The sequence below is a fragment of the Lampetra planeri genome, chromosome 34, assembly GCF_965212315.1.
Source record: "Lampetra planeri chromosome 34, kcLamPlan1.2.h2, whole genome shotgun sequence".
Classification (NCBI taxonomy): Eukaryota; Metazoa; Chordata; class Hyperoartia; order Petromyzontiformes; family Petromyzontidae; genus Lampetra; species Lampetra planeri.
The window spans coordinates 4,911,988-4,924,029 of NC_136140.1; the positions used below are offsets into that span (position 1 = coordinate 4,911,988).

General features: G+C 42.8%; 1 protein-coding gene across 2 annotated transcripts in view; it reads left to right on the forward strand.

Moving 5' to 3' along the window:
* The first annotated feature begins 3,045 nt into the window (after nt 1-3,045).
* The window catches only part of SSUH2 (ssu-2 homolog), a 44,631-nt gene continuing 35,634 nt past the window's right edge, over nt 3,046-12,042 (forward strand). Inside the window, exon 1 of one of the 2 annotated variants that reach the window (XM_078610566.1) lies at nt 3,046-3,162. In XM_078610566.1, coding sequence (XP_078466692.1) covers nt 3,137-3,162 — 26 coding nt within the window. In that variant the 5' untranslated portion in view covers nt 3,046-3,136. Of the gene's footprint in view, nt 3,163-11,270; nt 11,471-12,042 lie in introns of those variants that run through there. The other variant, XM_078610567.1, reaches the window with a different exon arrangement.

The following is a 12,042-nucleotide window of genomic DNA, read 5'->3' on the forward strand; positions in this document are numbered from 1 at the left end:
CTTGCGTTGTGGCCGAAACGTCGTGAGAATAATTTTATTATGTTTTATTTTTATTATTTTATTACTTCCCTTCTACGTGACTTTACCGAAAGAACCAAGAAGACAAGCGTGAGGTGTTGACGTCACTGTTCCCAAGGCACTTTGCAGGTCGCCTTAAAATGCTTGAGGCTCAGTTGACTCAGGGAGCCACTTGAGTGAAATGGCAATTATAAGCAAATAGAATGCAAAAATAAATTTAAAAAATCCTAAATGTGGAGTGTGTGGATATGGGAATTGATGCTTGGACATGGAGCAAACTTGTGTTGCTTCCTCTTTGCTATAATTTTCTCGGTATTTAAAACGAGAGCTAACCCAATTTCATACGCTTCTTTGTGAAAATAGAAAAAAAATATCGCAATCGACGAGTGGTAAAATGTCAGAGCAGCGTCGCCTGTTGTCCAATGCTCTGAACTTCACAAACGATTAGTGGCATCTCTAATCAGGTTTAGTATCGGGAGATTCTTGGCCAGGCTCAGACTGTGGGACCGTGAGCTCACGAGCTCTACCATAGCTTTCGATTTTCACGATCCTGCCGGCTCGTGCCTCCGCACGGTGGACTTCGGTTCACGAGGGCCGTGGTTCCGAAACGTCGCTAGACGACGCTATCTTCTGAGCCCGCGCGTGTGACTGCAAGTCATGTTGAACACACACACACACACATTGTCTTAAAGGTTCACTTTACTGTGGTGTAACCGGGTCCATATCGAAAACGAGCATGTATTGTCCAATGGGTTTTTACCTGTGCCAAAAGAAAACCTAATGACATATCCAGCCCAAGCCGACTGCATTTTCTCAACAGTCAATTTGTTTCGATTTAAAGCTTTCGTGACTGCAGGGATTCATCTTATTGGTTCTTTCGGTAAAGTCACATAGAAGGTGAAGAACAGGGCTGTCTTTCCGACAGCCCTGTTCTTCACCTGAGGACGGCTGCTTGCGTTGTGGCCGAAACGTCGTGAGAATTGTATTTTATTGTTTTATTTTTATTATTTTATTATTTCCTTTCTACGTGACTTTACCAAAATAACCAAGAAGAAGTCAATTTGTTATCTCCAACTTGCGTATCAGTTATCCTTATTTTATGACCACCACAACTATGATTGTATTTACAAACACTATAAACACACTGACCATTTGCTGCCACATATGGATTCGGGGACATTTTCGCTGCGGCAGTTATTCAACATTCCCAGGCAATCACCTCCCCCTGGTGAAAAGCCTGCGTATTGAACACTGCAGACTTTGCACCCGGCATCATTGGTAAAGAAAGCAGAAAGGAATACGTGGACAGTTACGAGTGGTCATAAAGTTATAAGAAAGAAGACGACAAAGTTAGGCAATGACTTTTTACTGCACTGCAGTTGTGTGTTCGTAGCTTTGTAAAAAAAAAAATCTGCAAGGCTAAAAAAGATTAACTTAATGGCAAAAAATATATTTTTCACGTTACATTGTGCACAACTGCTTTTGAAAAATCATAATTTAAACTGTAACCTACGCAGCAGGGTAATGCAGTTTAACACGTAGGCTTGTACTTATATGCACTTATATACTGTACAATATTTACCTAGAGACCTCAGGAGCTACAGTAGTTTGAGGAAGTAAATAAATGCCAACTCGTGTTTGCCAATATCAGGTGACAAGCGCAGGTGATTGATTCATGTATCCTAACTTCTGCCATCACATGCCAGTCATTAAATAAATCCATTAATGTATCGTAACCTCTGCCAACATATGCCAGTCGTTCAATAAATCAATTTATGTATCGTAACCTTTTCCATCACATGCCAGTCATTCAATAAATCCACTTTCAATTTTAAAACAACTGTCCCCCTTACCGATGCAATGTATCGTTACAATCCGTGATTACGGTTCAATTCATGTACCAATTCTATTTCTATCATTGCGGTGAATGGTAGCGTCTCTAAGTGGCTGAATGAGTGACCAGAACAATTAACAAACATTTGTTTTATTACGTGTACCTGTACAGTAACGTATATATTATCTCGACCACCCTGGAGACAGAGCGATTATATAGGTTCGGGCAGGAGCGAGATGGATTGCAGGAGCGATAATGATTAACTCAGAGTAATGTTCCTTTAAGGACAGTCAGTTAACCCGTTGTTTTTCATTCCCAAAGCTGGAATTTAGTTATTCATATTTAGTGCAGAACCAACTCTAATACGCTGTTTTTTTTTGCAATCATCACAGCAGTGACCCGCCGAGAACCATCAACTAAATACAGTTGAGAATCCAGTTTAAATCACAGGTGAGCAATGTGAGATTTGTAACCAGATCTCAGCGGGCAATGTGAAATTTGTACGCAGAATCTCAACTGGTAATGTGGGATTTGTACCCAGGGTATCAGCGGGTAATGTGGGATTTGTACCCAGGATCTCAACTGGTAATGTGGGATTTGTACCCAGGATCTCAACTGGTAATGTGAGGTTTTTGTACCCAGGATCTCAACTGGTAATGTGGGATTTGTACCCAGGATCTCAACTGACAATGTGAGGTTTTTGTATTCAGGATATCAGCGGGCAATGTAAAATTTGTACCCAGGATCTCAACTGGTAATGTGGGATTTGTACCCAGGATCTCAGTGGGCAATGTGGGATTTGTACCCAGGCTCTCAGTGGGAAATTTGGGATTTGCACCCAGGCTCTCAGCGGGCAATGTGAAATTTGTACCCAGGATCTCAACTGGTAATGTGGGATTTGTACCCAGGCTCTCAGCGGGCAATGTGAAATTTGTATCCACAGATCTCAGCGGGAAATGTGGGATTTGTACCGAGGCTCTCAGCGGTGCCAGCTCAGCACTCTGAAGTTTGGCCAGGGAATGTACTTCCGAGGTGCTTTGAGGACAAAAATAAAAGTGGCTGCAGCTGAAACGCCCCAGTCTTGTGCATCATCACTCGTACTGGGGACCCGTGAAGAAACGTGAGTCCATGTTAGAGCAATTGCTTGCAATGGCCATGGGCCCTCCCAGCCGTGACATCAGTGCTCTTGATGCCTGTGATTAGAGGGGCTAGCAATACAGGAAGTCGTAGGTGAACATTGCTCTCTCACTTTGACTGTTGGGGGTTTCCATTGCAGAGGCAACCATGGAAAGAGAACCTTTGCTCAAGAGGTATGTCTTGGAATGTAAATGTTGGGCATTATTGTACTTAGCACACAAAAAAGTGGAACTTTAAAACATATATATTAATACACGTTTCGGTTTAACGTTGAGACACTGTATTAGTACTGTACTTGTACAGCATAAGTTTCGGTTGTTACATACATAAAAATAGAATATACATGAGAAATATATACAGCATTTGAACAGAAAAAAACATTCTTACAGTTCCAATAAAGCAACTGTATAACTAGTTTATAAAAAAAACTAGTTAGCAGAGGTATATGCTGTTTGCTGAGAAGCGAATACTCATCCTTGAAGGATTAGCTGTATACACAACATTTCATTTGCCATACGAACATATAAAGCACTCAGAATAGTGCGTGTTTAAAGTAGCAAACAGCGAGGTTTATTGTGTTGTTGTGACTTTACGGACATTCTAAAAGCCTTGCACGGCATAGCGATTTCCTCTGCGCTGTAGAGTTACATGTAGACTGTCAAAACTTCCGTAATACTTTAAAGATGCACATTTGCAGTCCGTATCGGTGTTGTGGCTATTATTGTTTATATATATTTTAAAGACCCTAGTTATAATATTTGCATTCAGTTCGTTGTCATTGTGTATATCGGCACACATCCGATATCTTTATTACGACACACTCCGCGAGATGCGAAGTACTCGCTTCGACTTAAAAGTCCTAAGAACTTTAGTCGGACGGCTGATACTCTAATCAAAACTCTGCGCTGTGATGATATTGGAGAGAACAAAACTCCACACAATTGGAAAAGTACACGTTTACAAACTCGTCTCATTACGACCATAAGCTCTTGCATTGTTTGGGTCACATTTAATCTCCCTGGCCCTTCCAGAACACCATTTATATTTCAAACAACTCAAAACGCTCACATTTATTTGTGCAGTACAGTGTTTTTAACACAGTATCGGGCACCACGGTGGCTATGAGATGTTAACTACCTCGCTTGGTATACAGGAGGTCGAGGTTTCGAACCCGACCCTGGCACTAGCTGCATATTTGGAGTTTGCGTGTCTCTCTCTCATCATCATCATCACAATGGCTAGGAGATGTTAACTACCTCGCTTGGTATACAGGAGGTCGTAGCTTCGATCCCTACCCTGACCCCTGCTGCTGTATATTTGGAGTTTGTGTGTCTCTCTCATCATCATCACAATGGCTAGGAGATGTTAACTACCTCGCTTGGTATACAGGAGGTCGTGGTTTCGATCCCGACCCAGACGCCTGCTGCTGCATATTTGGAGTTTGCGTGTCTCTCTCTCCCCGTGGTCTCGTGGATTTTTCTCCGGGTCCTCCGGGTTTTCCCCCTCCACATTTATAATCAACATCACGCGTTTCGAGTACTGTATTTGACTGCTATTAATTTGCACGTGATAAGCCACTTCGTTGAGCTATCATTTGTGGCCAGGTCTTCTGAAAAAGAGCGAAACAGCCCAGTGGGCTTTAGAATTTAAACTTTCGTGACTGCAGGAATTCATATTCTTGGTTCTTTCGGTAAAGTCAAGTAGATAGAAAACAAAAATCGAAATTAAAAGCAAAAAACCCACGACGTTTCGATCGCAACACAAGCGGTCTTCTTCAGGTCTAGAGAAAAATACCGCTTGTGTTGCGATCGAAACGTCGTGGGTTTTTTGCTTTTAATTTAGATTTTTGTTTTCTATCCACGTGACTTTACCGAAAGAACCAAGCTTATGAAGCCCAGTGGGCCTTACCTGGTAAAATAAAAAGTGTTTGACTTCCATATTTTCAAGTTTATATCGTGTCATTGTTATAGATGAACGGGCGGTGGCGCTGTAGTCAACTAGTTGTGCTCTTCTTACGATTCATGTGACCGGTTTCAATTCCTGTTCATGGCTTAACATTAATGTTGAGTGACATTTCAACCGGCTCTATCCGATAGCACCCCCAACCCTTCCCCCGCCCTCCCTTCACTATCTCGCCCTGACGAACGTGGTGAAGTATGGTCAGACATCTCCCATGTCTGACACTGAGTGAGGGTGGCCTTCACCTAACCAACAGTGGATTGATTGACAAATGCTGGATATCATTATATAGTTAATGGACACGTGCGGTGTTGCAAGACTGTAATTTTCATGACATTATTCCATAATAAGGTATAAATTAAATATCCCCTGATTGGCTAGGGCATACAGGAAGTTTCTGATCACGTAACGTCCTGCTGTGTTATTACACGGACTGTAGCTGCCAGCTGTGTCCATTATGTGCCCCTTTCACACTGGCGCATCCAAGTCGAGCCAGTGCAGGGTCATCACCGCACAGGTGGTTTTCCACTGGATGTTTGCCGAGCTGAGCCAGAATCAAGTCTTGATATGCTCTGGTTAGCTCTGATTCAGAGCTAAGCAGAGTGGGGTGATTCACGCGTTCATTAGGTGTGACTTTGATCAGTAATCCTGAGAGGACACGGCTTAACCACGTAATTTCTTTAATTGCGCGTGACGTCGGTTACACGGCACGGCTTCTGCAGTGGAAAAATATTTGCCACCTGAGGTGTGCTGAGCTGACTGGGCACGGCCCCAGGATGGCTCTGTTGTACGGTGGAAAAGATATCAACGATTGCTTTTCCATGAGCCACAGAATTCGATCCGTACCCGAATTGACTCGCTGGTGCCGCATTTCCATGATTTTAGTCAACTCTACTTGTTTGACATTTCGTACCGTGCTGAATCACTAAGCAGGATGTTCTGAATTCCTTGTCAGAATTATAGCCTTGCAGAAATATATCACCAAATAAGTCAATAATTGTTTTTCGAGTGGATGCAGGGGTCACGTGAACTACAGTACATCCAACATATTAACCCATTTCTAGAATAGATTCTTATGTGCACGATTCAATGCATGTATCATGAGCGTGATAATCTCTTCTAAACGAAATAATCGACGCATTATTACGTGCCCAGAACAGACGGGGTTCTACGGAGCCAACACTAAACCAGCACCAAAGCCAACAACAGCTCCCCCCACTGTGGAAACAAGGCATTGGGGGACTGCACAATTACACGTGAATCTCTTTTAGGTTTTTTTCGGTAAAGTCACGTAGGTAAAAAATTTAATTAAAAGTTAATAAAAGTAATAATGGAAATAAAATAAATTAATAAATCACGACGTTTCGGAGGCAACACAAGTCTCTGTCATCAGGTGGGACCGTCACAGCTAAAATTACCTCCCCCCTTAACTTGTATTTAAGGGCTTGTCTTTTGGAATTTCCTCACTTGATGCAGTAATTTTAGCTGTGACGGTCCCGCCTGATGACGGAGACTTGTGTTGCCTCCGAAACGTCGTGATTTATTATTTTATTTTATTTCCATTATTACTTTTAATTTAATTTTTTACCTACGTGACTTTACCGAAAAAACCTAAGAGTATGAATCCTTGCAGTCACGAAAGCTTCAAATCTAGAAGTGAATATCTTTGTTAATCTACTGCTGGATGAGAGCCTCTCCACACCGCGTAGGTTGTGAGGGTTATTTGACCATACTCTACTCTATATTGCGAGTTTGGGTTGGTGAAGGCAGCGAGCATAGACGTGGGGGCATAGAAGTGCAGTACAACAACGGATATTGCGGCACTGCCCTTTGCTTCCCATCACGTAGCCATGAATGCTATAACACCTGTTATCAGAATGTTTAGACTGGAAGAATCCGATGAGCTATGAAGCTCTTTTTCACAGATGCTCAGTAGGGACGGATCGGAAAGTTACAATCACAATGCAAAAAAAACGATAGGAGTGCAAAATAGATCAAAGGTAAGCAAGTTAATACATTTGGTAGATAATGTAAACGGGATGTAAATGGGATTAAAAGACGGTATTTGTTTCAGACGAGAGTGCGCTTTAGTGAAGGTACAATGCCAATGTTGCGACATAAAAGTAGAACGGAAGTAAGGGGGGGGTGTTGCATCATTTTTGAGGCACCGTGCCAGGCACGTGATGGCAATGACTCATAAAGTGTTCAATGTTAAAACTTTAAAGGGCCACCTCAGGCCAAAAAAAAAATGGCCAACAACACGAGTACATTTGCTTATGCTCTACCGCATTTTGGGAAATTAACTTGAATTTCCAAATTTGGCAAATATATGTACGATTTTTTTAAATGTTTGCCATCAGGAAGCATGTCTTGTACCATTTATTGTAAGACTACATTTCAATAGATGTATTACGTGTTTTTTTAGTAATACAGTAATATACGTGTTATTATAATTTTTTTTCATGAGAATGAAACATCGGTTTAATGATGGTTACAGGTGTTGCGTTCTCAAAGACAAAGTGATGATGCAATCTGCTGTACGGAATGGTTCCAGCCATTTGCTTTCAAAAATCACGAAAACAATACCGTGCCATCTTTCATATCCTGCCTTGAAATTATGTAAAAGTACAATGTGTGTTGTGATTTAGAAAACACATTCCTGCGGAGGGAGCTGGTAGGAACGTTGGGTTGCTCGGTCAATGGCCTGGGTCAACGGCAGCGTGGTGTATTCCGCAAATATGCCCGACTGTGAGGGCGGGCACAAGCCGGCGTGAGTAGGTTAAACGTTGAGATTTATAAGGGCACCACGGGGTGACCAGCCCCTCCCCACCCAGCCCCTCCCCACCCAGCCCCTCCTTGCACGACGGACGGATGGACACAATAATCCCCTGTGTAACCAGGAGCTTCCTACTAGTAATAATTTAATTACTTGTTAGGAAACCGCACAGTTGACAGTATTGAATTAGGACTGTGGCAGCTGACTGGATAGCAGGGAGAAATGTTTGCAAATTTGCACAGTTGTGTTTACCCTGCATCCCAAAGGTTTACGCAAGATGATTAATTTGACCAGTTTTCAATAGAACTCAACGCACTCGTCATCAATGAGAAAACGGGCGAATTTGTGTCTTTTCGTTCACATATGAATCAAAATTAACACGTATGTATACTAAAGTAATACAAAAATTACTACAAAAGATTTAGAAGTGAGTAGTTTTTCGAGATTTACGATTATACTGTAAATCACTTTCACGAATCAGCTCCCAAATGTAGTCTCCCATCATGTTCTCATGATACTGTCCTTGATAGCGGCCTTCAAAGTCCAGTATGTCCTGGTGGAAGCGCTCACCTTGCTCCTCCGAGTACGCTTCTATGTTCTCCTTGAATTTATCGAGATGAGCATCAAGGATATGGACTTTGAGGGACATCCTACAGCCCATTGTGCCGTAGTTCTTTACCAGAGTCTCAACCAGCTCCACATAGTTTTCGACCTTGTGATTGCCCAGGAAGCCACGAACCACTGCGACAAAGCTGTTCCAAGCCACTTTCTCCTTACTAGTGAGCTTCTTGGGGAATTCATTTCACTCCAGGATATTCTTTATCTGTGGTCTGACGAAGACACCAGCTTTGACCTTTGCCTCAGACAGCTTAGGGAAGAAGTCTTGAAGGTACTTGAAGGCTGCCGACTCCGTATCTACAGCTCTGACAAATAGATTCATAAGGCCCAATTTGATGTGCAGTGGTGACATCAGCACCTTCCGGGGTTCATCAGTGGCTCCCAATTGACGTTGTTTCTCCCCACAGAGAACTCGGTCCGCTGTGGCCAGTCCCGCCTGTGGTAGTGCGCCTTGGTGTCCCTGCTGTCCCAAAGGCAAAGATAGTAGGGAAACTTGGTAAAACCGCCTTGGAGACCCATCAGGAATGCCACCATATTGAAATCCCCGATGACCTCCCAGCTGTACTCATCATACTTCAAGGCGTCCAGCAAGGTCTTGATGCTGTTGTAATCCTATTTGTGGTGCACCGAGTGAGCCAGGGGAAGAGACGGGTACTTGTTACCATTATGGAGCAGCACGGCTTTGAGGCTCCTGGATGAGCTGTCAATGAAGAGGCACCACTCATTCTGGTTACAGGCAATTCCGATTGCCTCGAACAGACTGGTCACATTGTGGCGGTAGCAGAGCCCATCTTGACGGGTGAAGAAGCTGCAAAAAGGTTGGTGACACTTCCTCTGATCTGCGACTTGCACACTTTTATCCAACAAGTTCAACTGCTTGAGCCTAGACGTCAAAAGCTCGGCATTGGATTTGGTGAGACCAATATCTCTGATCAAGTCGTTGAGGTCTTTTTGGTTGGGGTAGTATGGGGTTCTTTCCTCATTTCCACCTGAAATTGTCATCTGGATCTACGACGTCTTCCTCGCTCTCTGACTTGCTGCTCTCTTCTAAAGACGGCTGCTCTCTCTCCAGAGGAGTGGTTACAGGGAGCTCATGGCAGTGTGGCAACGGGGCGATGGATGAAGGAAGGTCCGGATACGTGATAGCAGGTGCATTCTTGCCAGTCCGACGTTTGGTCGGGTCCACCATGCAGAAGTAGCAGTTGCTTGAGTGGTCAGTGGGTTCCCGCCAAGTTCTTGGGATAGCGAACTTCATGGCTCTCTTTTCCCCTCTGTACCATCCTAAAAAAATACATTTATTTCACCCATGACTAATGTGTAAGATTCTAGATTTGAAGCGTTCGTGACTGCAAGGATTCATACTCTTAGTTCTTTCGGTAAAGTCACGTAGGTAAAAAAATGAAATTAAAATTAATAAAAGTAAAAATAAAACAATAAAAATCACGACGTTTCAGAGGCAACACAAGCTTCCGTCTTTCATTTTTTACCTACGTGATTTTACCGAAAGAACTAAGAGTATGATCTGTAAGAGATTCTCGCAACATTTTTCATGTATGATATTTTTTCAATAACATTGAAAATTGTAAAACATTTTTAAATTAAAAACTTTTACAATTAATAATGTTTAAACATTTTATAACATTAAATTCTGAGCAACAATTGTACATCTTACCATCCAGAGTATTTCTGCATTGCTCGCAGGTGAAATGAGGTGCCCAGGGTTTGTCTTGATCCCCGACAGGCATGCCAAAATATGCCTTGTAGGCCTCGCACATCTTAGCAGATGCTTCCACAGAGTACTTTTTTGCTCTTGTCTTGATAAATTGGCCGCAGACATAGCAAAATGCGTCTGCCGGATGCTTGCAGCCTCTTGATGCCATCTCAGAAAAATGCAGATATGTATCCACTTAGGCAACTGGAACTAAACTGAACTGGTAGGCTTAAGGCCCCTGTATTTATACTTCTATTTATATCACTGGAAAGTTTTAGAATGTTCTAGAAGATACTCCAAGTTTACTCAGCACTGAATCTATATGGAATGTTTTGGAAAATAGGTAAATTTCAAAATATCACTGTCCTGGTCACAAAAGCAAAGTTTGTGGGGAATAATAGCCATTTTCTGTACGTTTGAGGCATAAGCAATTAGGAATTAACACTTACTACCCAGGTACAAAAAAATTTAAAAAAATTGTTACAGTGTTATTTGAAGCACCTTCAAAAATTCAGTTGGGTCTTCCGCCATCCAACGTGATTTGAACAGTTGGGACCAACGTTGGCCCATCATTGACACTACAACGTTGACGCAACATTTCATGTTCTTTTGGGGAGTGGTTTTAGTACACCAGATGTCCCCCCCCCCCGCCAATGTGTGCAGATGGTCCATTCCTATTAACCCATACAGTTTCCCCATATTATTGTGGTGCAGGGGAATTGAGTTTGCAGGTCCATATGGCGTACAGCCGTTTCAATGCGGGCAAAAAAAGTATTAATGTTTGTTTGTGTTTCTCCCTTGTGATGGGACTTTGAGGATGAACCTTGGGATTAATAAATATTGACCAATATGGTCTGAATTGGTCTGTAATAAGGTAGGCACTGATAAGGGGTTGACATGTATGAGATACTCTTGAATCTCTTGCATGTAGAGTGTGTAGGCATATATGCTGACAAAATCAATGTATTTTTTTGGTGGGAGGTTGGGTCAAAATTTTTTTAAAACCTGTTGAATCGACTTTTTACCCCCACATCTGGATGGGGGGGGGTTCACTTTCTATAACTTTTTGATTCAGGCCTTCTGAAAGGCTCTTATAATGTGGTTGACTGGACACGAGTCACTTGTGAGATGGGGTTACACAACAGAGCCACTCCCCGCACCACTCAAATGTCGCCAACCCCTCCCACGCATGCCTGGCTTGCAAGCTCTCTTTAAACGAGCATGGGATGGTGCCTCGAGATCGCATTCCTGCAAGTGAGCCTCGAGTCGAGAAGCAAAACGTTATCGGTGCTTAGGCTGCTGTCTGCTGTCGCTAGCTTGTTAAAGACTTAAGGTCGCTTTTTAGTTGCTCCGAATATTTTGCTGCTGCTGCTGCTTTGTCCGACGAGAGCAACATGGAGCACGACAAATTAGTTGGGTACGTTTTGCATGCTTTTTTCAGACTCTGTCACGCTTTCGTTGTTCTTTTTGAGCAAGTGAGATTAACAGAGAAGGTGGTCGTACAATCTAGTGTCGGGGGGCACGCGTGAATTTTACCTATAGTCTTTGGGTTTTAACGTAACGCCGTGTCTTTTAACACGTGTTGTTTTTCATCTCTGTTCCCTGGAGAGGATGTGTAACAGCGTGCATTATGTCATACACTGTACTTGATCATGGTCCTGTACTGCTTGTTGGTGCTGAATAGATTGCCAAATACATTAGACAGCTGTGCGCACATACACGATTGTACACTCTAATTGCGCTCTCGAGGTGTGTTTTGTTATTTACTATATATACCGTATGCTTTTAAGTCATAGCCTGTGTATAAGGCAGCACTTGGGATTGCAAATGCAAGCGTGAACTGGTTTGAGCCGGACATTTGGGAGTGAGGTCAGGGAGGGCCAGTGGGCACTCCATCATTGAGACCGAGGGCTTAGACAATTGATACACAGGAACGCCCTGATCTGAATTCACATATTACGCTTAACGCCCCATCTTTTAAAGCAAAAC